The sequence below is a fragment of the Mirounga leonina genome, unplaced genomic scaffold, assembly GCF_011800145.1.
Source record: "Mirounga leonina isolate KUSES-001 unplaced genomic scaffold, KU_Mleo_1.0 Mir_92, whole genome shotgun sequence".
In the NCBI taxonomy this organism is placed as follows: domain Eukaryota; kingdom Metazoa; phylum Chordata; class Mammalia; order Carnivora; family Phocidae; genus Mirounga; species Mirounga leonina.
In genome coordinates, this window is record NW_023270852.1 from 12,778,334 (window position 1) to 12,804,871 (window position 26,538).

At 48.2% G+C, this 26,538-nt stretch overlaps 1 protein-coding gene and 1 pseudogene across 5 annotated transcripts in view; one reads left to right on the forward strand and one right to left on the reverse strand.

The window, feature by feature from the left end:
- CLPB (caseinolytic mitochondrial matrix peptidase chaperone subunit B) overlaps window positions 1–26,538 on the reverse strand; it is a 162,215-nt gene that overhangs the window by 38,930 nt on the left and 96,747 nt on the right. For all 5 annotated transcript variants that reach the window (XM_034995491.1, XM_034995494.1, XM_034995492.1 and 2 more), the window contains 2 exons: window positions 18,865–18,962; window positions 6,370–6,484 (listed from right to left, as the gene is read on the reverse strand). In XM_034995491.1, coding sequence (XP_034851382.1) covers window positions 6,370–6,484; window positions 18,865–18,962 — 213 coding nt within the window. The remainder of the gene's footprint in view (window positions 1–6,369; window positions 6,485–18,864; window positions 18,963–26,538) is intronic.
- LOC118004244 lies at window positions 17,401–17,877 on the forward strand (annotated as a pseudogene).

Below are 26,538 nucleotides of genomic sequence, written 5' to 3' on the forward strand. Positions count from 1 at the left end.
ACTCCCAGGGTCTATATTCTCTGGTCCACTTCACCTACAGGGTGGTATGGTAGACAGGGTAGGAGTTATAGGATCTTTTGGAGTCCTGGCTCTGCCACTTTCTAGCTAACTGGCTTTGAATAATACACTCCTGTAGAGCCTTGGTTTCTTCAGCTATAAAACAGGAATGCTCAGACACATGCTATGCCAGCCCCACACGTAGATGAAATGAGCCCAGGGTTATGAAGGCACTCTGTATGAGCCCGATCTTCAGAAAAGTGCCAGCCACAGTAGTCACAGTAGCAGTGGCAGCTGTAGCGGTATGGGACACATACCTCTTTCATCTTCGTGCTAGTCCTGAGCAGTATTAACCTCCATTTTACCGAAGAGAAGATGGGGGCTCAGTGAGGGGCAGTGCAAGGCGTTTCATCCACCTGCGCCTTTGGTGTCCTGGAGGAGGGTGTGCTCAGGCTGGGTAATCTGTGAGAGCAGGTGCTAGGAGCTTCATTTCCTGAGGGACCCTTGGGACTAGCCCAGAGGTGGGATAATGCTTGCTGACTAAATGAATTAATTGTTGGTCTTTCTGGAATCACAAGGACGAAAAAACAGATACTTTGATTTCCATTCTACAGAGAAGAAGAGTGAGGCCTGGACCCGAGTCTCAATGCTCCTAGCGGTCATTACTACCCGTGGGTGAAGAAGGCTTCCTCTCTCTTCTTAACCCCTCTCCAGGGAGCCTTCTCCATCTGTGCAGCAAACAAGCTCTGAGCCAGGTGCTGGGCTAAAGAAAGGTCTGTGCCATTTAGGTGAGCGCTGCTGTGTGGGATGGGAGTCCTGGGAGAAGTGAGGGAGATCCATTCGTGCCCGACTGACACCTGCCAGGATGATGAGGGGCCACTGCCAGGCAGTACGGGTGTGATGGACATTCCAGACAGAAAGACCCATCATGTGCAAAACCAAAGCGAGAGGAGACAGCTGCCTCCTCCTCCCATCCCAGGCCTTTGCCTCCGTCCAGCTCCAGGTTCTGAGGCCATCTGGGTGGGCTGACTCCTCCTTCCTGGTAAGTTCTAGTGATCTGGTGTGGGAGGGTTTTTTTAGCCTAACATGTTTGGAACATGTTTGTCCCATGCTTGTGGCATCTCTTAGGGGAACCAGTCCTTCAGAGGAACTCTTGTGGTTGAGTCACCTGAACATCTTTAGCAATCTCCTGTCTACAGCTTGTAGGTTCGGAGAGCACAGCAAGTGCTCAAGAAGTGTTTGCTGTCAGAATGGATACTGATTGGAACCTCAGGTTGGGAGGATGAGAGAACAGTTTTCTTCTTAGTCTCTAAGGATTAGTGTTTCTGAAGGCAAACTATTGCTACTGAGTGGTTACATATAAACAATGTAAATAGCTTTTGCTGAACACCCTCCACCCCAGGTGTGTGTGCATGCATGTGTGTGCTGGGGCAGGAATCACTGGAAGGAAGAGCACCACCCTTCCAGAAGGAGGCTGGGATGAGACTCTGTGTTGGAGAGAGGCTGAATGTCAAGAGGGGCTTAGGCTTCATTCACTCGAGTTTAGCACACACGCCTGTGTGCCCAACCCTGGGGAAATGCTGAACGAGAGGTAGTTCCTGACCTTTGGAGAGAGACATTCAAAGAGATGTCCTGTGGTAAGTGCAGTGATGAAAGGTGTCCATGGGAAGCCCCAAGAACAGGCCCTGTGTCCTGGCGGGGGACTAAGAAGGCTTTCTGGAGAAGGCCTGGGTCTTGAGTATCTCGGCAGGCCAGGGAAAGGGCAGGATGGTGTGGACAACGAGAACATCTGAAGTGGTATGGGGTGGAGGTGGGACTGCAAGCAGTTTTCTAAATTAATCACCGCCTCGACATGACTCAGGGATGGCCTGGATGTATATTTTAGCTCAGAAACAGGACTCTGAGGGGGGTCCAGAAAGCTGCAGGGCTTGGGCAATTACGATTTTGGACTGTCAAAAAGGGAAGTAAAGCACGAAAGAGCCCACTGTGTGTCACGTGGCTGATGCTGAGATTCTGAATTCAGGCCAGACCCCAGCATGGAAAATGAGTTGTGATGGCTGAGCTTTCCTGAGGGAATTCATGGGCTTCAGAGTCAAGTGGGAACAGGTACAATGGGTGTTGGTGATAAGCCCCTGGTTAGAGGGAGCTGCAGGGAAGCTTCCAGGTGTGCAGGCTAACCCAGAGCGGGACTGGGGAATGGCCTGTCCACTGGAGGGGTCAAAGGTCAAGTAGTGTGAGTGTTGTTACTATTTCAATACACTCATGTTCCTAGTATGCTTGTGAGCTACTAGAGGGCAGGCTTACAGCTTCTCTCCTTTCCTCAGAGCACAGAGATGGACAGGGGCCCAACCAAATTACTTCAACAAACTGCACTACACATCTACTTCACGAAGAGTGCTGTGCCAGGAACTGGAAAAACAAAAATGATTCAGTCATGGTCTCTGCTCTCAGGAGTCTACAGTCTATTGCTCCTGAACTGAGTCAGGCTAAGTAAAAACCAGCCAGAGTGTGGGAGATGGGGTCAGGAAAGGGCCAGAAGCAAAGTTATTCCAAGCAGAGAGGGCAGCAGGGCAACGCCCACAAATGCAAGCAGATCAACACAGCACGTCCAGGGAAGCAGAAGCAGCCTGGTGTGCGTGCCGGCCGGGGGCGTGGGGCGCAGCAGCCCGGGTGGGCCTTGTACTCTGGGCTACGGCAGCAAGAGCCACCCAAAGATTTTAGACAGGGAAGTTTTCACATTTTACAAAGCTTACTCAGCTGGGGAGGAGAAATGATTACAGGGGAACGAAAGGAGGCAGGGAGACCAGGGAGGAGGCCACTACATGGTTCAAATGGGAAATCCTGAGGTCCTGAGCAAGGGCTGTGGTATTAGGAAAGGAGACCCATTTAAGAGGCAGGATGCTAGAACCTGATAATGTGATGGGCTGTTAGGGGTGAAGGAGAGGGAGAAGCCAAGGAACTAAGTTTTTATTTAAGAGACCAGGTGAATGGTGGTGCCTTTACTGAGGTAGGAGCACAGGAGGTGGGTAAGTAGGAAGAAGGGGGTGGAGTCTAGCCCTGAATGTGCTAAATAGACAGCTGGTTGCTCTTCTGAGGAGAAAGGTGAGACATAGAGGCTCTGAGCTCCCAGGAGGTCAGCCCAATGGGCTAGGTGTCCTCCCCCTCCCATGACTAAGAGTGGCTCTGGATTCTGGAAGGAGACCCTCACTTTCAGTGCCAACGCTCTGGCTTGTGGTATGTATGCTGGCCTTGCTTTGGCTCCCGTGACCCTAGAAGACCAGAGAGGCCATGGGGCGTAAGCTAAGGGGTTGGTGCTTTATCTCCTCCATTTGTAAGGCGGTAACTGTGCGCCAGCCTTGCTAGAAGCCCTGCAGCTGGGGATCACACTGATAAATTCACTGTATTACTTTGCACAAATCAATATCCCAGCACTTACCAGGGGTTGATGTGACCGAAATTGGTTTCAGCCAATTCGTGTGGGTAATAAATGGCCATTTATCAAATCAATTCATTCTGCGGCACTTCTCTGGCTGCCCATCCTCATGGTACCCCTGGGGTGCCAGGCTCCACCCAGCCAGTCCCTAGCATATATCTGGTGCTAGCCTAGAGAATCCAGAGAGGCCTGGCCTACCCCTCTCGATCCGCCTCTCTCTCCTGCACCTGCTTTAGTCTGGAGACTTTGAGGCACTGGTTGCTGCTTGCCTACCACAAATTCTGACCCAGAAAGTAACTGATGCTTCACCTGGGTTGGTAGGTGAACATTACCTGATCATTATCAGTGTGATCACCAGCCACAGGCTTCTCAGCTAGGAGGGCATACAATTACCACCATACAAATGGAGCAGATATACCAAGCCCACAGCTCAGGCCCTAATACCTGTCTGTCTTTTCTAGGGTCACTGGAAACCCAGCAGGGTCAACCTCCCTAACACAGGACAAGGCGTAGGGCCCTCCTGATCCGAAGCAGAGTTTGGGTAACAGAATGGAGCTTTGGGTAGAGGGAAGGTCTCAGGGCAGACATTCTGACAGCCCCTCGGAGGTGGGCAGCTGGATCATTTACTGCTTCTCTGGGCCAACGACAAGGAGAGACAACGTGGGTTACTTCAGAGGTCGGTGTAGGATCAGAGGAAGAGGCCAGCCTGGGGCTGGGACTATGGATCAGTCTTGGCTTGAAGGAAATAACTGTGGGCCTGATCTATAGAACATGCCCAACCCTAGACGGTAAACATCCTGAGGACAGAGACTAGAAAGAGCATGTGCTGTATTGTGAGAGCCTCACCCAGCTCACAGGTGAGGAGACTGGCACTCAAAGAGGCCGAGTGAGTAGCCAGAGTTGCACGGCTGTTAAGTGGCAGACCTGCTCTTGGACCCACGTTGGTCTAATTCTCTAGATCCCAAGTCCTCCTCCCTGCTCCCTCCAACTTCTGGGAGCTTCACATCTTACGGGCTTGAGAAGCCGGGGAGAAGCAGGAGGTCAGAGAGGAGCAGGCAGCCCGCTGGGAAAGGGCCATGTAAGAGGCAGAGGGAAAACACTACAACGGCAGCGGCAGTGCTGGCCCCTGTGGACGGGAAACTCCAGTAGGAGATGCTTTCTGAGCTCTCCGCCCACGTAATGTCTCTCCCATGGGGAACTCTTCTCTTCAACCCCCAAGAGCTCCCAGGGTCTCTCCTCCCTCCACCTCAGCCACAGCCTTGGCAAAGAAGTGGGGGGCTCCCACCCTCAAGGTGGTGGCTGAGAGTGGATGTCTGTATCCAGACACAAAAGGGCAGCCTAGTGTGGTTTGGGCCTGAGTAGTGGGGTCTGTGTGTTCAAAAAAGCTTTCCTCAGCTCCTGTGTGTCAGGAGGCTACAGGCAGCCTTCTGACCTCTAGCTGGTGAGGCAGCTCTGATCGTGGACTCCTTTTATCTGCTGCTGAGGTCAGGCCCCTGATGAGGGGCTCATGACCACCGCATGAGTCCCATTGGTGTGTGAGGAGGATGGAGATCAGGCTGGGCTCGCTGTGTCGCAGGGGTGGCGCCTTCATTTTTCAATTACTACTCTAATTGGTGTCCTAGGGCTGAAATGCCATTCCATATCCCAAAGGAGTACCACAATACAGCCTGATGTCTTCTTTTATCAGTGAACCTCTATCAGGTGCTGTCTTTCGCAGTACTGGATCGCATCTGGTGGGACCAAATGCTTCGAGAGAAGGGGTAAGCAACATGAATGGGACAGACACACTAGGGCAGAGGTTTTTAAACTTGAGCTGAGCATCAGAATCACCTGCAGGGCCTGTTAAAACACAGATTGCTGGGCCCTACCCCAGAGTTTTTGATTTCATAGAGTTTGGGGTGAGGCCTGAGATCTGCAATTCCAACAAGGTCCCAGAGGATGTTGATGCTGCTGGTCCAGAGACCATGTTCTGAGAAGCACTGCCTTAGGGGATATCTTGTTTAAGCTGGGCATGGGTTACTCTGCCCTTGCCTCATCTGTCTGAGGTCACCTTCAGAGAGTCATGCACCCGAGTCACAGAATAGAGGTGAGCCCACCACCTTGAGCAGAACCTTAGTTTTTTATTCTCTCTAGTGGGGTCTGCATGGGCAGGAGGGCAGTTAGAGTAGGGGTTATACCAGAGAGCAGTCTGGCTCCTAGTATGGGACATAAGAGCTTCTAGGGTCGAGAAGAAGGTACTTAAGACTTGTTCAGGATGTTTTCCCTAAAATTGAGCCAGCTGTTGACAAACTATACTGAAGAGTGGCAGAGTTCCGGGCTGGGAGACAAAAGATAGAAGTTTTAGTTCTGGCTGAGTTGCTACATTACAAGTGATAGACAAGCTCCTGTTCTCTGGGTCTTAGTCTGCTCACCTGAAAAGTGGGGGATGGGGACAGTGGACCAGATGAAGTTCAGAGTTAGAGCACAGGAAAGCAGCCTGAGTGATTATTATAAGTGCTCTGTATCTCAGCCTCCTCATCTGTAAAATGGGGATTTGGGGCGCCTGGGTGGCTCAGTCGGTTAAGCGTTTGCATTCGGCTCAGGTCATGATCTCAGAGTTCTGGGATCAAGCCCCGTGTTGGGCTCCCTGCTGCTTAGTGGGGAGTCTGCTTCTCCCTCTCTGCCCCCCAACTCATGCTCTCTCTTTCTCTCAAATAAATAAATATCTTTTAAAAAATGGGGATTTAATGGTACTAACCTCACGGGGTTGTTACAAGGACTAAACGACAACATAGGTGAAGAGCTTATCATAATGCCTGGCACACAGAAAGTACTCAACAAATGTTAAGTTGTAATAGCCACCTCTGCACGGTACGGTGACAACAGGATGTACACCTCACTACAGCAGACCACGAGCCACCCCGCCCTCTTTTGGTGCTGCCTGGCATCCTGATACTCACCAGCACCCACTGTGGCGATGGCATTCTCCTGGCCAATGATGTGCTCCTTTAGCCGCTGCTCCAGGGGAAAGCGGCGCCGCTCCTCAGCCTCACGCTTCCGTTGCTTCTCCTGGTACTGTGGGGAGAAAGAGAAGGTGGCTCAGGAGTGCCGGGCCCAGAAGGATCGTTTCATTCTACACTATAACCCAGGGGCAAAAAACACAGGTCTGGGGCTCCAGGGGTCCTGATGCACACTCTGGCTCCTGGCCACTGGAAGCTGGCCCAGTCCTTCCCACTGTCCCTTTGTCCTAGTCCTCACCTTAGGTGGCCACCGCTCAGTAGTCCTGGCTCACCCTGCTAGTAAAATAAAGTACTGCTAGTAGATTAACCCTTGACTCTGCAGTCTGACAAAAGACCTGGGTTTGAATCCCAGCTTTATCACTTACAAGATGTGCTTATTATCTGGAGCAAGTTACTTCCTCTCAGTTTTCTCATCTGTAAGTTGGGGATTAAATATGATGATATACATAATGAGCTGGCATGCAGTGTAAGTGCTTAACAAATAGAGGTTCTTTCCTTTCACTTATCCTCTTGAAAATCTTTTTGGTTTTTACTCTCTCTCTCTTTCTTTTTTTTTAATGTAAGTTCTATGCCCAACATGGGGCTTGAACTCATGACCCCGAGATCAAGAGTCACACACTCCACCGCCTAAGCCAGCCAGGTGCTCCAAAAACCTTTTTGGTTTTTTTTTTTTTTTTTTTTAAAGATTTTATTTATTTATTTGAGAGAGAGAGAATGAGAGACAGAGAGCATGAGAGGGAGGAGGGTCAGAGGGAGAAGCAGACTCCCTGCCGAGCAGGGAGCCCGATGCGGGACTCGATCCTGGGACTCCAGGATCATGACCTGAGCTGAAGGCAGTCGCTTAACCAACTGAGCCACCCAGGCGCCCACCTTTTTGGTTTTTAAACCAGAGCTATGAACACCTTCCACTTCAATGATATTGCATTTCAATTAAACACAATTATTCTGCAATTGCCATGTGTCTGGCCCTGTGCATGCTATGACGGAAATGGTAGGGTGGGGAGAAGGAGGAGGACTGGAACCTAGGGGGTTCTAGTTGCTGCTGAGTGCCTGGTGTGTATCTGGCCCTTGGCTTGTTGGTCCGCTTTAGAAAAGGCAGAAGGAAGGCGACCTGAGTGTGATCACACTACAAGGGAAGAGAGGAGAGCCAGGCCTGCCCTCAGGGAGCTCTAAGTTGGACAGGGAGGTGAGGCAGGGCTTGTACACAAATACCTCCCAGGTGGTTATCAACCATTTTTCTCCAAAGCATGCATGCCTATTTCTAGCTTGTACCTATCACTAAAAAACAAAAAAAAAAACCCCAAAAACTTCCCACTATTGAAAACAAATTTGTTGGGGCGCCTGGGTGGCTTAGTCGGTTAAGTGTTCGACTCGACTTCAGTTCAGGTCTAGATCTCAGGGTCCTGAGTTCAAGCCCCGCATTGGACTCCATGTTAGTGTGGAGCCTGCTTAAAAACAAAAACAAAACAAAAACCAAATTTGTTCCATGTTTGTGAATCTGTCCTCTAAGTCGATTATGAGCTGCCTGAGGGCAGGCACTATCTTTTACTCACTGCAGAAATTCTGGCACTGTGAAGGCAGCTGGTGAATGTTTGCAAAATAAATCTAGTGACAGATAAGAAGAGGAGAGAATTAACAGCTAAACTGGGTGGCACAGGAGTCCAGAGAAGGGAAGGATACGCAAAGCCAGGAACATTGTGGGGAGGCTTCTGGGTGACTGGAGGCTTGAAGAAGCTGTACTACTGGGTTAGGCAGAAGATGTGGGACTATCTGGAGGCCAGGCAGGGAGGGTGAGTGTACAGGTCTGATGATAAAATGCTCATGGAGCCAGGTGGATGGGGGAAGGAAGCAGGCCTTGGAGTGGGACAGAAAGACCTGGATCTTAGGGAGGCTCCTTTCCCCTAAGACCCCGTAACACTGACAGCTTTCTAGAAAGAGATCTGCCAAGGTAAGGGCCCTGTCACAAAAGTTGTGGTTGCAGATTGCTCTTGCAGGCAGAGTGGATGAAAAATACCTGCTGCTTGGGCAGTGTTTTCCTGTTACGGTAGTGACCTTGACAGAAGTTAAAAAAAATAAATAGCAAACAATCCAATTTTGGCTGTTGCTATCAGTCTGTAACTGAAAGCTCCCATCAGTCCTGGGTTTCATATGGAGCAATAATTCGGCGCCAATCCCAATGGAGCGACGCTTGCCGGTTGGAATCCAGAGTGTCACTGTGCTGCTCCCTCAGGCACCACACACATCACCTGGCTCTGATGACTCCGCCATATATCTGCCGCCTCCTCCTCCCTGCCCACCCAGCCCCTCTCAGCTCTTGGGTCCACCAGGCTGGAAGGTTCTGATGGGGAGATGCACACATCCTGCCTGGCCCCGCACTGGGTAGAAGCCTGGCCGGCTTGGAGTCAGGCAGGCCACGAAAACAGCTTGAAGCAATGGAAGCTGGCTGCCGAGGGTTTGCCGGGTCTGCTTCCTAACTCGCCCTCAGTGATGGGTCTCAGAGTCTTCCTGCCTCTGGGCCTTTGCTCATACTGCTCCCTCACCACAAAGTTTCCTCTATTCCCATCTACCTCTAAGTGCCCTGGTGATCTCAACCAGCAGTCCTCAGTGACAAAGGCCAAGTCTTATTCAGCTCCACAGCTCTATCACAGCACAGGGCCTGGCTCCCAGGAGTCAATGCATGCTGCCAATTGAATGAGGTTAACTACTGGTTGTGGAACCGCTCGCTGAGTGCCAGGCACCGTACAAAGGCACTGCACTTTACATACAGTGTCTCCTTTAAGCCTCACAGTTGTCCCTGTGGGAAGTTCGGCTCCTTTTTTGGCTCACAGTGGGGCAAGTTGTATGGCAGAAATAAGCGGCTTTGCTCCAGACAAACCTGAATTCAAACCTCACCTCGTCCCACCCTCTGGCGAGCTGACCCTGGGGAAGTTAATTCACCTCCCTAAATTTTCGTTTCCTCATCTCTAACATGGGGACAGTAACTCACACCACCTTGCAGGATCCTGGTGGGATGCTGGTGAGGATTAGGTGCGATAATATACACAAAGAATGTGGCAGAGTCTCTGGCACAGAGCAAATGTATAGGCAGAAGTGGTGGTGTGAGGGATTCAAGTGGACAGCACAGGAGCTGGCCCCTGACAGGCCTTTGGTAAATGTTGCTTCTCTCCTCCTTCACTGCATTTTGATAACTATCTAACCCACTGCTTTTTTGGGGGATGAAGTGGGGGCACTGGAACCCTTTTACCTAATTTAAGCTGTATGGGCTCCACAGATGAAGAATTCTCTGGCTCAAGCAGAATCTAGGAGCGTAGTCCACTTAGATGTCCCCACTGCCCCAGAAATGGCTCCTTCCTGAAGAAGCCTAGGTCTGAGGGTACCATCTCAATACCAACTGGGTTCTGGGGACACCTCCACTGCACAAGGCAGCTCATCTCTGCCTGTCAGTTTTCCTTACGTGGTAGAGAATTCTGCCTCTAGGTGCTTTCCATGCACTCATCTACAGGGCCTCTTAGAACTTATCTTTTTCCTCTGTCATAGGCAAACATGACTTTTCTTGCCACTCTGTTGGTTTGGGTATAAACTCTTTGGTCTCCCTAAGTCTTCTCCAGGGAAATTTTTTATCTCCTATAACTCTTCAGTGTCATGATTTTAGGTGGTTTTAGTATTCCTGTTATTTTCTTGGGCAAGGAGAAAGGGTCCTCAACTTCTACAGGGGTGAGTATGGGGGAAAGGTTATACTGCGATCTGGCTGGTTTCTTTTTCTTTTTTTAATTAATTAATTTTTTTTTAAAAGACTGTATTTATTTATTTAACAGAGAGAGACACAGCGAGAGAGGGAACACAAGCAGGGAAGAGTGGGCGAAGGAGAAGCAGGCTTCCTGCTGAGCAGGGAGCCCGATGCGGGACTCGATTCCAGGACCCTGGGATCATAACGTGAGCCGAAGGCAGACGCTTAACGACTGAGCCACCCAGGGGCCGAAGCAGACTCTCTGCTGAGCAGGGAGCCTGATTCTGGACTTGATCCCAAGACCCTGGAATCATGACCTGAGCTGAAGGACTCTTAACTAACTGAGCCACCCAGGCACCTTTTTTTTTTTTTAAATTTAAAGATTTATTTACTTATTCGGGGGGGGGAGGGGGGAGAGCGCATGAGCGGCGGGAGGAGCAGAGGGAGAGGGGAAGCAGACTCCTCGCTGAGCATGGAGCCTGCCCCGGCCCCATCCTGCAACCTCGAGATCATGACCTGAGCTGAAATCAAGAGTCAGATGCCCAACTGAATGAGCTATCCAGGCACCCGTGGCTGGTTTCTTAGGAGCTTTCTAGATTGTCCTGGGAAAGATCCAACCTGTGGCCTAAATCTAGGCACATCCTCATTCTCCCCCCACCTGGAACCCTAAATATCTATTCAGAAAAACTTCTGAAAAGGATCAGACTTTTTTTTTTTCCTTAAAGATTTTATTTATTCATTTGACAGAGAGAGACACAGTGAGAGAGGGAACACAAGCAGGGGGACCAGGAGAAGAAGAAGCAGGCTTCCTGCAGAGCAGGGAGCCTGATGCGGGGCCCGATCCCAGGACCCTGGGATCATGACCCGAGCCGAAGGCAGACGCTTAACAACTGAGCCACCCAGGTGCCCCTGGGTCAGACTTTTTGATAAAAATGTATAGGATGCTGGGATTAAACCAGGTTAAAGGTTACTGCTTTATGCTCTTTTCCAAATGTTTAGCACAGAGTTTGTATTTTAAAAAAATGTGCTGAATGAATGAATGACTTCTTAAGGCATTAGCTATGAGCCCAGGCTTGTGAAAAGCTAGCTAATGGAAGAACCTAGAAAGGAAAATACTTGGTCTGTATATATTCTATTTGGGGGAGGAGAGAAAGATGGGAGAAGGCACTTGGTAAGGGCTCCTACTACTGTTCCTGGCTTTTTTTTTTTTTTTTTTAAAGATTTTATTTATTTATTTGACAGAGACACAGTGAGAGAGGGAACACAAGCAGGGGGATTGGGAGAGGGAGAAGTAGGACTCCTGCTGAGCAGGGAGCCTGATGCGGGGCTCGAACCCAGGACCCTGGGATCATGACCTGAGCTGAAGGCAGACGCTTAACGACTGAGCCACCCAGGCGCCCCTGTTCCTGGCTTTTTGAGGAGATGCAGAGGAAGCCTACAGGGACTAAGGACAAGGCCCTGCTTCAACAGGGTTCCAAGAGAGGAGAAGATAGGGCAGGTGACCCACCCTGTAGAAGCAGAGGGCACTGGGCTGAGAGTCACTAGGAAGAAGCCACCCAGGAGAGCAGGAGTCGGGGAGTGATCATCTTAATAAAAGCCATATGCAATTAGCTTCAGAAGCCCTCACCTGGAGCCAGCAGCAACCAGCTCCCCATGCTGCATCTTGGCTGGATAATCGTGGCCACTGGTTTCCATCATTCTTGATTTAATATGGCACCCCTCCTGGCTGTGAGTGCATTTACAGGAAAGGGCTGGGAGGCTGGGGTGAAGCCTAGCTAGGCTCTCTCAGAGGTGGGTGGCTGGGATGAGTCGTTTCTTTGGGGACGGTTACAGAGAGAAGGGGTAAGTCAGGCACCCCTATTACTGGGTATCCCTCAGGGAACAGGTCTGACAATGAACCTGGCAGTGTGTTCACCGAAAGGGCAGCTGAGGCAGGGTTGGGAGTGATGAGTAGGCAGAATGAGACCCTGGGTAAGAATGTGGTAAGTATGGAGGAGGGAAGAGAAGAAAGGCCAACCTACAATTTGCCTCTCATGGGAGGTCAGGGCCACAGAGCCTACTGGCTGCTTTCAGATACACTCACATATGCCCCATCCTCCTGACTCTGACCTCAACTAGCATCACAGGGTTTCTGCCATGTTCCGAAGATGGAATGACAGAGAGAACTGGGCAGGAAAGTCACCACAGGGACCAGAGGGCAACAGATAAGACTGGGGTCAGGGGATGATGGAAAAAAACCCTGATCAGGTGCAGGGGATGATGGTAAGAGGAGCCCAGGAGGTCCAATAAAGAAGCCTGGGGAATGAGAGAGGCACCCAAGGGACTTGAAAATCTCTTGAACTAGCTCATCAAGTATACATCCCTGTAGAGGAAGTCAGGGAACAGGGCAGGTGTCAGTTCTACCACACTTGGTGACCATTATGTCAGCAACCCGGATTCCATTCTCCTCTCTTGCAGCCCCATCCTCCTTGCTTCCAGAGTGATGTTTTAATACGTAAATCAGATCATGTCATTCTGCAAATAGCTGGGCTGATCCAAGGACTGGTGAGAGAAGGTTAAGAGGGGCAAGGACTGGCTCAAGTGAGAAGATGAGTTGTGTTCTCAGTGCATCCTATCAGGAGGCACAGGATGTTGATTATCCTACAACTGGTGATGTTAACTTTGATCACTTGGTTAAGGTGGTCTGTGCCAGGTTTCTTTACTACCATTTCCCCCTTTGTAATTCCTAAGTATCCTGAGGGATGAGGATCTGAGCCTATGTAAATAATCCTGTTACTCCTCAAACTCCCACTCACTAGTTTTAGCATTGACTGCGAAGTCTCACCTGATTGGGGACTAGCTGTTCTAATCCTCATGGCCCTAGGAAGTTCAGAGTATCTCCTCCTCCCCTGTACAGAGATGAGATAAAACAAAGTTCCTCTGGTAGCAAGTAATAGAGACAGAATGCTAACCCTTGCAGTCTGGCTCTAGAGCTTGCACTTGCCACCTTGCAGGTAAGAAAAGACCTGTTCCCTGCCTTGGGGAGTTCAGAGTCTGTTTAGGGAGATGAGATTTAAAACACAAATCTCCTATTCCTACTTTTAGCACGGGGTTATCTAATGATTTTACTGAAAATAAACACCAGAAGGTGTTCTTGCCAGAAATGCATAACCTGAATTTAATCATAAGGAAACATTAGATGAACCCAAATTGAGGGACATTTTACAAAATAACCTGCTTGAACTCATTAAATGTCAAGGTCATGAAAGACAAGGAAAAACTGAGGAACCATTCCAGGTTAAAGGAGACTACTAAAGAGACATGAAACTAAATCCAACTTGGGATCCAGAATTCTCTTTTCTTGTAAGGATAATCATTGGGACAACTGGTAAAATGTGAATAACATCTGTAGATTAGTTAATATCAATATTAATGCCCTGCTTCTGAGGACTGTACCAAGGTAAGTAAACGTCCTTGTTTTTTAGGAAACACAACTATTTAGGGGTAAAGGGGCATCATGTGTGTAACTTACTCTTAAATAGTTCAGAAAAAATAATGTATCTCTCTATATATAATTATATATTATATATAATATTTATATATATCATAAAGCAAATGTGATAAAATTAACAATAGGTAATGTGGGCGAAGAGTTTACAGAATTTCACCTATTTTTGAAATTATGTAAAAATAAATCAGGATAATGCTTACCCTTGGGGGATGGGTAGTGACTGGAAGAAGTATAAGGTGGGTTTCTGAATATAATGGTCTATTTCTTGATCAGATGTGTTTAGTTTGTGAAAATTCAGTGAACTATATACTTGCAATATATGCACCTTATAAAAGTATATTTCAATAAAAAGTTTTTAAAAAGTTAAAAACAAAAGAGAGAGCAAAAGCTTGTCCCCATAAAGCATATAGCTCTGTCTAGCCCACAGTAAACCTGCAATGGAGGTCAGATGGTAAGGCCAAGCATAGGGCTAGGCGTGCAGTATGCTGGCACTTGAAATGAGATGCAGCAGGGAGCAGGCTGGGCAAAATGGGGAAGGGGTATCACTTCGCCCTAAGACAGGAGTAAGAGAACCCTCTTACCCTCTTGTGTACCTCACCCCTTCTCTCCTAGAGGGCTTTCCTCAGCTCTGATGGGAGCACCCAGGCTTACAGCCCAGAATGAAGGCCCAGGGGAGCACTGCATCCCCAGCTACCCCTGAAGCAAATGAAAAAATATAGATATAGGAACTGTGCTTGTGATTCTGTCACTGGGATATGCAAATAAAATATATATGATAGGCTTATCTGCCTAATATTCCTGCCAATTCATTCTCTGGGTGTGATTAAAATGAGCAATAAATTCCTCGTGAGTCTCGGTGGAATGAGGCTTCGGGAGTGGAGATGCAGGGCTGGCAGCAGCACGTCCCCCTCAGCTGGATATTCATCATGGAACAGCTCCCCATATTTTTGTTTTATCTGCCATCACGTACACAAAGATATATTTCTACCTCTGTCCTTCGTCTCTTAGTTAAAACGTGAAAATGGTCTAAGCTTTAAGTATTAAACTCTCCATGTAGTAAAATCCTTCAAACTGAGACCACAGGCTACCTTCTCTATGAAGCCTGCCCTGCTCATTCTGCCTGGAGGTGGTCCATGCTTTCTCGGAGGCCCCACAAACTCTCTGCAGACCACTCCTAACGTACAAATCAGTCTGTGGGTATCAGAGCTAAGAGCGCCTGCCTCTCCCCCATCCTCCTCTTCTAGGCGGCCAGCTCAGAGGACAGGGGCTGGGCTTCATCTACCTCTGAATCTTCTCAGGGGGCCCAAGGAAGCTACTGCACAGAGAATGCTGAGAAACTGAGCAAACTGACAGTAAGGAGAAAATCATTTAGGCCACTTAAGGTGACAGAGATTCTTAGATAAGTGATACATTTTAAAAGGCAGAATGAAATTAAAGATTAGGCTTATGGATAACTTGAAAATGGGAAAATTATCAAGAAATAATACTAAGCAGAGCACCTGGCTGGCTCAGTCAGAAGAGCATGCAACTCTTGATATCAGGGTCATGAGTTCAAGCCCCCACACTGGGGGTAGAGATTACTAAAAAAATAACTTAAAAAAAAAAAAGACTATTAAGTGGAAACCCGCCCCCCCTCCAGATTCCAAATATGGAACTAGGATCATAACTCAAACACCTTCAGGGCCAAGTAGGAAATATAAATGTCTGACAGGCCAGCACATAATATAATAAGGAGTTGAGGGGCCTGTGGCTGGAGAATCCACACTCCCAACCGCCAAGGGGTCACATTTTTTAAATAAATTCTTGGGTGGCAAAATAAAATATGGCTGCCAGTTTGAGACTCCTGTATATACAGTAGGCTATCAATCAGGTTAAAAAAAAAGAGGCCAACTATACATAGATAGATAGATAAGGTCCAGAAAAGGCAGATCTAATATCATAAATTCATATCCCAATAGTTACTTATAACAACTTGACTTTCTGTAAGTCATCTGCTTTCTTTTCTTTTTTTTTTTTTTTTAAAGATTTTATTTATTTATTTGACAGAGAGAGAGATAGTGAGAGCAGGAACACAAGCAGGGGGAGTGGGAGAGGGAGAAGCAGGCTTCCCGCTGAGCAGGAAGCCCGCGACTCAGGGCTCAATCCCCGGACCCTGGGATCATGACCTGAGCTGAAGGCAGACGCTAAATGACTGAGCCACCCAGGTGCCCCAGTCATCTGCTTTCTTTCTTTCAGCTTCAGCTTCAGTTTTTTTTTTGTTTTTTTTTTTAAGATTTTATTTATTTATTTGACAGAGAGAGAGAGCACAAGTAGGCAGAGTGGCAGGCAGAGGGAGAGGGAGAAGCAGGCCCCCCGCAGAGCAGGGAGCCGGACGCGGGGCTCGATCCCAGGACCCTGAAATCATGACCTGAGCCGAAGGCAGACGCTTAACGACTGAGCCACCCAGGCGCCCCTCAGCTTCAGTTTTCCTACCTGTAAAATGGAGGTAGTAAGAGCTGCTTCAAGGATTTGTTATGGGATTAGAAAAAATACAGAGAGCACCTGGCACAGCGCCTATTACTCACTCGGGCACTAGCCTTGTACTAACATGGCCAACATTAAGCCCCTCTAAGGCAGCCAAATTTAGTTAAGGGTCCCTCAGCAGCCCTAACCCCTCCACCTATGCTGGCACTGAGAGGCCTACCCTCTGTCATACCACTGAACACACCATGGGCTCTCTTGGCCAAGTCCAGGGTGTGCTCTCATGGGACAGCTATTGTGCCTGAGAGGGACGACAGGAGTGCAGTCCCTGAGGTTATCTGAAACATGTGTAGGGATTTCCTTAAGACACCTGAGGAAACTGACCTGACCGCGAGGGCTGCTCCCAGGGGTGGAAAATCTGAACAGAGAGGAAGGAAGTGCTTGCTCTCTAGGAACCTTCACTCTTGCTAGTCCCAAGCACTCCTCAGGATGTGCTGTGAAAGCCCATCTCCCTTCCTACCCTGCCACCTTCTTGGAAGAAACTACCACAAGATAGTTACTAAGGATCCCGGGGAGACAAACTGTATGGTTAATGCTGGTTGCCAGATATTTCCAGTTCTCCCCCTTCTGGGTACATGGTAGGATTCCTCTTCTTGGCCTCTTGTGATTGGGTGGGAACAAGGCATTAGTTCTGTCCAGTGAGTTGTGAGTGGAAGTAAAGGGTCTACTTCTAGACTGAGCATTTAACTACCGATGCAAGACCCTCCAGAGCATTCTTTTCCCTCTGGCCAGCAATCTGCAACATCCCAGAGGGTGGCTGTAATGCCAGTCTGGTCTCTGAGGGCCTATGATGAACAGAGACCATCATGGACAGGCTGCATGAAGCCAAAAATAAATCTTCACTATTTTATACCACTGAAATCCTGGGTTGTTACAACATAATCTGGTTTATTCTGACCAATACATAGATAATTGTATACTGAATGGAACCTTAGAAACCATTTTGTGCAATGTCTTCATTTCATGGAGGTAAACTGAGCTTCAGTGAAGGGAAACACTAGCTCCATGTCACCCAGTCAGTGAGTGGTGGTGTTGGGATCACAACCCATGTCTTGTCTGTCTCAGTCCAGTGACCTAAGTGCTCTTACTCAAGACATAGAATATATGACACTAGGTGGGACCTGTCATACTGAATCATCTCAAGGCACTTCCGCCGATGTGCCAAAAGAGACTCCATGATGATGGAAAGAGCAGAAGAGTGAGAGTCAGTAACCAAGTCTGCTCTTTCACGAAGATGGTGCCAAAACTGAAGAAGGAAGCCCCTGCCCCTCCCAAAGCCAAAGCCAAAGCCAAAGCCAAGGCTTTTAAGGCCAAGAAAGCAGTGCTGAAAGACGTCCACAGTCACAAAGAAAAGAAGATCCGCATGTCACCTATATTCCCACGGCCCAAGACACTGCGTCTCTGAAGGCAGCCCAGATATCCTCCAAAGAGTGCCCCCAGGAGAAACAAACTTGACCACTGTGCCATCATCAAGTTCACCCTGACTACCGAGTCAGCCATGAAGAAAATAGAAGACAACAACACACTTGTGTTCATTGTGGATGTCAAGGCCACCAAGCACCAGATCAAACAGGCTGTGAAGAAGCTCTAGGACATTGATGTGGCCAAGGTCAACACCCTGATCAGGCCTGATGGAGAGAAGAAGGCGTATGTTCAATTGGCTCCTGCCTATGATGCTTTGGATGTTGCCAATGAAACTGGGATTATCTAAACTGAGTCCAGCTGGCTAAATCTAAAATTTTTACCATAAAAAGAAAACAAACAAACAAATAAAAAAAGAAAATGAGTCTTTCAGTTCTAGTCCTACCATTGAACCTACTACGTGACCTTGTATTCAAGGCTATTAGTTTCTGTTTTGACACTAAAGCACTCTGGGGCCAAAGGCAAGCCATGTCACATCCCTGGGCTCCAGTTTCCTCAGGAGTAAGACGAGTCCACTGATTTAGGCTTCAGAGATTTGAAACATGTGCCCCGCAGAAGGACCCCCACAGAAGCTGCCTGGGAGAGAAGGGCTAGGCCAGGTGGCTGTGGCACTGGCCCACCTCTCAGCTTTAGTTTCCTCTGACTTATTTGTTTAGGCTTTGGTAAGATTTCCCACCACGGGACTTGATGATTTCTGAGCTCTGAGATTTGTGATACTAGTTCTTGGATTCTGCCCAGTAGTTCCTGAGGGATAGCGCAGTGGCTAGGAAGAGCAGAAGGCAGCCTGCATTTAGGGAGTTCAAAAGTTTGGTTGAGAAGATCAATTTATGATGGAGATTTTTTGGGCTTAGGCTGTACCAGGCTCTCTGCGGTATGTGTGGAAGGGAGGGGTGAGGGAATGATTCTGGAAGGAGTGATGATGGGAAAGGACTGCCTGTGAGGTTAAAGAATATGTGAGGCCTGGGCTAATAGTACTTGGGCTAAAGATTTCGTCTAACTATCCCTGGTCCTATGAAAAGGAGCTAGAAGGCCCATTACCTCAAAAACTGAATTTGAAGATTAGTCCTCAGAAGTCAGAAGTGGCTCAGGCCTCTGCCTGGTCATGACAGGGGCAGCTTCCTATTCTTGATGAGATTGGGGGCTAGATTTGTATTTAAACAGACAATAATCATCTAAGGAGAAGTGGCTTTGGTATGGAGCCAGACATAATTTAATGAGTGAAAGATTAAATGCAGCACGGAGTGCCCACAGGCCTTCTCCTTTCTCTGAGACTTACCTTTGCCTCAGAAGTCCTCAGAAGCTTCATCACCTCCCCTTCTCGGGCATAATCCAAGGGTGTGTGTCCCATTTCATTCCTCTGCAGGGGGTTGGCTCCTGGCAAGAAGAGAAATAGTCAAACACTGTATGAATGGTCAGTGGGGCCTCAGCCTTCCCTCAGAGGTGACTTGGGCCCTGATTTCAGAGGAACGAATTCCCATGGAAACAGGGAGCAACAAAACCTAAGAGATTGTAGAATGGTGTGAAAAACATGTCAAGGTACTCTGAGAGGACAGTCCTTAGTTCTCTGACAGACAGGTCAGGGTATCGGGGTTCCTGCACATACACGCACACATGTGCAGAAACATACCACCCACACTACTACTTACACAAAGATGCGTTATATACACATAGGTGTGTTGTACACAAATACACACACACCCCCCAAATACACACAGCTATCCTACCACCAATGCATCAGTCATTAAAATGCCCCTATGATCAAGCTCATTTGCATACAGATGAATATTCATTAATAAAATCATAAAAAGGGTTCCTTTCTAAAGCACAGAATATCCGAAAAAAGGTAAAATAGCCCCCCTTTTTTCTGCTCTCTGCTCCGCTCTCTCTCCTTTAATGCTTTTTTACCTTGGTATTTCCTGCCTACCAGAGTTAGCGGAGTCCTCTGGAAGGGAGTAGACATCACCAGGAACCTGGCTATGGTAGCCCCAAGGTTTGATGCTCTTACCAATGCTAACTGTTGGTGAGTATGTGCATGTGGGCAGGCATTTCTTCCAATCATTAGTTCCTGTGATTTGAGGACAAAGAACTTGGAGTATGATAAAAAGAAGGGGCTTGCCCAGGCCATACATCTACTTTCTTTCTGCGTTCTGGCAGCTGATGAGCCTATGTATCAAGTGTCTACTTGGTGCAATGTCTTGGCAGATTTGGAGGAAAGGCTCCCCTGACCTCCACACTGTTAGAATCTCCTTCCCAAAGCTCAGGTCTGAACACCTCACTCCCCTCTTCAAAAACTATACATTCCATTCAGTTTGGCAAACCTTGAATGTGTAGGGCTTGAGACACAGAAGACACAGAAGAATCAGATCTGGCCTGGCCCCCGGTCTCCCTGCTTTGAGAGAAGAAACATAAGAAAGTTGTGCCTTGAACAGAGCAGATGCTCAAGAACTAGGTACTAAACGGAACATTCCTTGATCTTTCTTGCTAAGGAAGTACAGTCTAAAAGTAAAGAAGGGTTAAGACTCAGCCCCTGCCATAAGGATATAGTGGGCTGGCTGGGAACACTAAATATGCAGGCAAACACACATCAGCATGGGGCCTGGCTCAAGGTGGGTGTCTAGCTACTGTTTGCTGATGGGCTGTAAAACTCAGCATTTCTCATTCCTAGGCTGTGGAAACATTTGTTCCAGGATATAAAACTATTCCTACTGAAGCTCTCTGCTTCTTAAAGGTCTATAAATTTATCAACAATTGTAAGCATTTATTAAGCATTTACACGTGGCTGTCTGCCTGGGCTGCAGAGGAACAGGTGTGGGAGGAGGAGGGAGTGGGGCAGAGAGCAAGAAGTAGGATCCAGGCCAAGGACACTTATTATCAATGAGAAAAATTAATCTTTTATACATGATCCTATTTTCTAATAGGAATTTGAAATAAAATATTTATATTCTTTTTTATTGATATAATTCACATACCATAAAATCCAACCTTTTAAAGTGTATAATTCAGTGGTTTTAAATATACTTACAGGGTTGTACAACCATCACCACTGATTCCAGATCATTCTTTTTTTTTTTTTTCAAGATTTTATTTATTTATTTGACAGAGAGAGAGATAGCGAGAGCAGGAACACAAGCAGGGGGAGCGGGAGAGGGAAAAGCAGGCTTCCCGCCAAGCAAGGAGCCCAACACGGGACTCGATCCCAGGACCCTGGGATCATGACCTGAACCGAAGGCAGACGCTTAACGACTGAGCCACCCTCTAGATCATTTTCATAACCTTGAAAAGAAACCCCATAACCATTCCCCCTAAACCCAGCAACCGTTAGTCTACTTTCTGTTCCTATAGATTTGCCTATACTTGACATTTATATAAATGGAAACATACAATATTCGGCCTTTTCTGTCTGGCTTCTTTCAGCATGTTCTCAAGGTTCACTGATGTTGTAGTAGGTGTCATTCATGCTGCAACATGAAAGCAGCAATGCCGCATTCCTTTTCATGGATGAATAAAGCTCCATTCTGTGGATAGGCCACATTTTGTTTAGCCATTCATCAGTTGATGGGCATTTGGGTTGTTTCTCCCTTTGGCTATTGTGAACAATGCTGCTATGAACGTATGTGTACAAGTCTTTGCGTGGAGTGTTTTCACGTCTCTTGGCTATAAATCTAGGAGTGGTGATAATAGGGGCTGCAGGTATTTACTGAGCACTGACTATGTGCCAGACACTGAGCTCTGAACTTCATGTACACTGTATCACTTAAACCTTGCAACCACTGTTGAGAGGGAGAAATTAAAATCCCCAGGCTACAGACATGAAAACTGGGGCCCAGGAAAGTGAACCAACTAGCCCAAGGTCACAAAGCTAATTATCTGCTTGAACCAGGAGTCAAACCCATCGCCAGGTTTTCTCAACTCCAATTCTCCACACTCCCACGGGGCAGCCATGACACAGCCCTACTGAAATATCCTTCCCTGGCTTTTCAGCACTTACAGGATAAAGTGCCACCTCCCTGGTAAGAAGGGTATCTGTGTTCTTCCTAACTAGTAGGCAAGTCCTTAGGGGCTCTGTTGGAGTCTCATTCTTTCAATTCTATTGGCGGTGACTGGGTGTTTTGTATCTGCAGGGCTCTGTATGCAGGCTGATGGGGGATTGGCAAAACCAAGGAACAGTCTTCTTTTTTTTTTTAAAGATTTTATTTATTTGTTTGACAGAGAGACAGCGAGAGAGGGAACACAAGCAGAGAGAGTGGGACAGGGGGAGTGGGAGAGGGAGAGGGAGAAGCAGGCTTCCCGCTGAGCAGGGAGCCCGATGCGGGTCTCAATCCCAGGACCCCGGGATCATGACCTGAGCCGAAGGCAGCCACTTAACCGACTGAGCCACCCAGGTGCCCCTCTTTTTTGTATTTCTTGACCATTCTGTAGCAACTGATACCTTGGCCACTCTCCTTTGAGTTCTATAAAACCATTTTTTCAGGTTTTCCTCACACCCCTGTGATCATCTCTTGTGCAGACTTCTCTTCCTGTCTTTAAGATTAGGTGCTACCTAGAGTTTGCATCAAGGCACAATTCCAGCTTTCCAGAAGCTAATGGGGATGAGAGGTGACCAAACAACTACAACTTGGGCCGAATGTGTCAGTGTGCTGAAGGAGGGACAGACAGTACTGTGGGGGCCCAGGAAGGAATGGAGTACTAAGGGGCTTGTTCACCTGGTTTGGCCTTACCAGCCCATCCCTGGTCTCTCTGGTACTCAACACTGAGGGGCTCCACAAGGCTGAGGGCCAGTGGCAGATGGCATCCTCCCCTTCCCCCCAAGTTCCTAGATCATGGCTAGGGCTGAAAGGGACCTACAATTCAGCAGTGGAAAGGCCTCCTTTCTTAGGCAGCCTCAAGGGGAACTCAGTCGCTAGATATGGGCTGGAGTAAAAGGGGGATCCATAAGGAGAGACCTATAGAAGGGAAAGACAAGAGGAGCGAAGAGAAGAGAAATGGAAGAGAAGGGGAGGGAGGAGAGGAAGGGGAAGTGAGAGAGAAGACAGTGGGAGAAAGAACAGAGGGTGAGATTAGCTGCGTCAAACAAGTGCTGTCAGTGATCTATATTTGCTTACAGAATGAAAAATGTGTGCCATAAACATTGGCCACTGAGTAATTTCTAGTAGGAGCTGTGTCACTTCTCATGAAGGATGGGATGGGGACAGGTAGGACATCTCTGCACCTGGGCCAACCAGCACAGGGATGCCTTTTAAAGCAGTGTTGGGCCTATCTCTAGCTCAGGAGGCTCTCGGTCAGTCCCCACCCCAGCCACTCCTGAGGGGGTTAGCCAGCCGGTTTCCCCAAGGTTCTGCAGCCTCAGGGCAGCACTTCTGCTCCCACTTTAGGAAGGCTGAGTGGGGGCACCATGGAAAATGTCCATCTAATATTAGGCCCCCAGCCCCCCACACCCTTGCTCTGATGCTCTGACTTGACTAATTGCTGTAATAATTGATAGAACCTGACTTCTACAACTGATCGATTTCACCTCCACGACCAACGGCCACAAGCCATTATACTCCAATAAATAACCACACTGGGTCTCACCCGCCTGCCCTCTCCGGGGGCATCAGGATAGCCCGTGCCCTGGCCTGACCTCCCCTTGTCTCCCACCCAGGGCCCCTCCGGGCCGAGCAGCTGGTCTAGAGGGTCAGGCCTCTGGGAGCAAGTGAGAGGGCCGAATGGAGGTGGGGAGTGCTAATCGCAGGCCATCCGTCACCTCCCACTGGCTGTCTGGGGCTGGGGCCAACACCTGGAGCACCCCAGGCAGTATAGTGCAGGACCCCTCCTCTCCTCTCCCTGCTCCAGATTAGTGTGTCCCAGCTTATAATATTTGATAAATAGCAGACTGGCTTCCTGGCAGCACTGCTGCGGCTGTGCCTGCCCGCTACAGCTGTGGAAGGTCACTCATTGGGGAAATATGTTTCTGTCAGTGGTATTGAAAAAAGTTTAGTGGAGTGACAGGCCTCAATTTTTCAAATTTTATTAACTCCATCCTCTTAACCATTTGTCTTGAATTCCTTCAGATTCCGGGGGACCTGTCAATAGGGCTTGGGTCAGGAAAGTAAGGTGTGTGTGTGGGGGGGTGGTATGGGCTGGTCCTGGCTGGTATCAGTGGCTGGCTTGGGTCTCATCATGTAAAGCAGTGGAAATGGTGTTGGTAAGACAGAAGGCTGGCCCACTGGGACCCAAGGAACCCCCTGCTCTTCTCTGGCATAGTGCCTGCCTTTGGTTTGACACAATCATAGATTTCCTGAGTGGAAAAACACCTTAATGGTGAGCTCTTCCAATTTCCTAAGAAGAGACGCCCCTCTACTGCATCAGAAACAGGTGGTCTTACCCTGGCTCCCCTGAATGTGCCCAGAACCTAGCCCCGAGCTCATGGTTCTCCAAGGGGTTCCCCCCACTAAACCAAGGACAGAACTCAGTTTCATATGAGTTCCAACCTCTCCCTTCAACCTCACTCCCACCTTGGTCTTCCGGCAAACACCTGTTCATCTTTAAAAACCTGGTTCAGGCTTCTCCAATAAACCTTCCTGGTTTCCCTCCCATTCCAGGTTTGGAATCACCGTTTGTGCTCCCACAGGCCCTTCTGCTTCTACCTTAGTGATCATTCTGCGTGGAAACAGTCTGTCTGCATCCAAGACTGAGAGCTCTTCGAAGTCAGGGATCATGTCTGATCCACTGCTATATCCTTGCTACCCAGCACAGGGCCTGGCACAGAACAGGTTTCACTAAGATTTACCAAATGAATGGATTTCTTTTCAGGGACTATCTTCTGAGGCCACACAAAACATGGCTGCTCTTCCGGCCTCAGAAGAGCCCTCTGACAGCAAGTGTGTGATCATGTCACTGACTCCTGTAAGCCAAAGCTCCTGGTCTCTTTTCTTGTCCCAAGACATCTCTCTGGGAAATAAGGTCAGGTCAGGCCCCAACATCCTCTAGGCTCTGTGGGCAGGAAGTGGGGAGGAAGTGGTGGGACAGACTGGCTCACTTGCCCATCCTTGGTGGAGGGCTGAAATTACGGTGGGGGAGGCAGCTTGTTACTCCCTCCACCCTTGTCACTACCCGTTCTGGCCCTCTGCCTACCTCTGTGAATATCAAAGAAGATAACGCTAGCCTAAGAAGGCTTTAAAAAAACACAACAGTAACTACCCTATACAAATGGGTTAGGCTGTATTATTCATTAATACTGACATGCTCACACACTCCCCACTGCCCCCTACAGTTCTATTAGCCATACTGGCCTTCTAGTGATCCAGGTCTACAACCACTGAGTTTCCGTGACTCACCCCTTCCCCTACATGTAGTTGGCTCCCAGCCCTCTAAAAGAGCACTGGGTGGGGGAGCTTGCTGGGGTGGGGGTTACCACTCCCTGGCTGTGTGATCCAGGACACTTTCTTCACTTCTCTGGTGGTAATGATTGCTGCCTTGCCTACCTCTAGGGGTTTTGTTTGGACTGAGTAAAATAAAAAGCTTGAAAATGATTGGTGGGGAAAAAAAGACTGTATAATGTTCTTTATAATAATGTTTATATTCACTCTTCCTTCCATTTTTACTGCTAGGTCCTTTACCACCTTCATCCTGATTTTCACTATTTCAGTAGTTTGTTTACCCCCCATTTAGAAGTTTTTTGCTGAATATAAGGGAAATTTTTCCAATAATCAAAGATGTCTGTCAGTGTGGAGCGGTCTACTCTTTCTGGTTGTGAGTTCCCCACCAAGGAAGCATTCCTAGAAAGAATGACCACGTCAGAGAAACCACACGCCTTCCCTGTCTCCACACTATTGTTTGGGCCATTCTTCACGCCTGGAAACCCGCTCCTTATCTCCCTGACTACCCCTTGTTCAAGGTCCCTCCCTCTGGGAAGCCTCTACCACCCTCCAGCTCTCAATGCTCTCTGTCTGTCCATGGGCTCCTGTTGTCTTTCCAACACCCACCCTTTCCTGGGGGCCTATCCCTGTTTAGTCCTCACAGCTAGTATGCATGTAGCCCCTCAGGTCAGAGAGAGAAGAGACCTGTCCAGAATGCGGCGAATGCGGCGAGAGGCTGAGTGGAACCAGAAAGAGTCCCAGTTCCCTGATGTCTTGTCCTGAGCTATTTCCATAAATCATACCAGTGAGCATTCTCAAGATACATACACACACATACCTGTGCACTTCTAGATCCGCCTCCCTTGTGACCAAAAACCTCTACCCAGCACTCACTACATGCCATATCCTGTGCTGACTCCTTCCATGTATTTCATTCTTAACAATTTGAAGAAAGCAGAAGAGGTATTATTTTTCCCATTTTCCAGACGATTTAACGGAGTCTGGCAGAAGAGCGAGATGAAAAGAGATAAGCTAACATTTGCTGGGTATAAGGCCTTTCTTTGTACATAGTGTCTGAATTATTCATCATACAAAGACTCAGAGAAAAGAGGCTCAGAGAGCTGAAGTAATTTGCCCATGGTCACCCAGCAGACAAACAGTAGAGCTGGAATTTAAAGCACAGATTTGTTACACTAGTCTTTCTTCTGTATTTGTTTGCAATTTTACATAACCAATTTTTGTTGTTGTTGTTTTTTAAAGAAGCCAGGTCTGGTTTTTCCACCACATAGTGCTACTTTCCAAAGACCTGATGACTCAAAAACAGGCAAATCATCTCTCTTCTTCCCTTCCAGTGTGCTGATATGCTCCAAAACCAAGATAATAGGAGGATTTCTAGAGGTAGGTTTGAGATAGACAGTTTTGTAAGGGTACAAAATGGGGTTCCTTTTCCTCTCATTCAGGGCTTCCCCATCTGGGGACCAGGTGAATAGTGACCCACATTAACTGACATCCTAGAAGATCATCTCCAAGTCCTAACTCCCCAATGGACACAGTCAGTTGGGGTCCCTTGCCTTCAGAGAGGGGTATATCTGAAGTTCATGGAACAGAGAGCT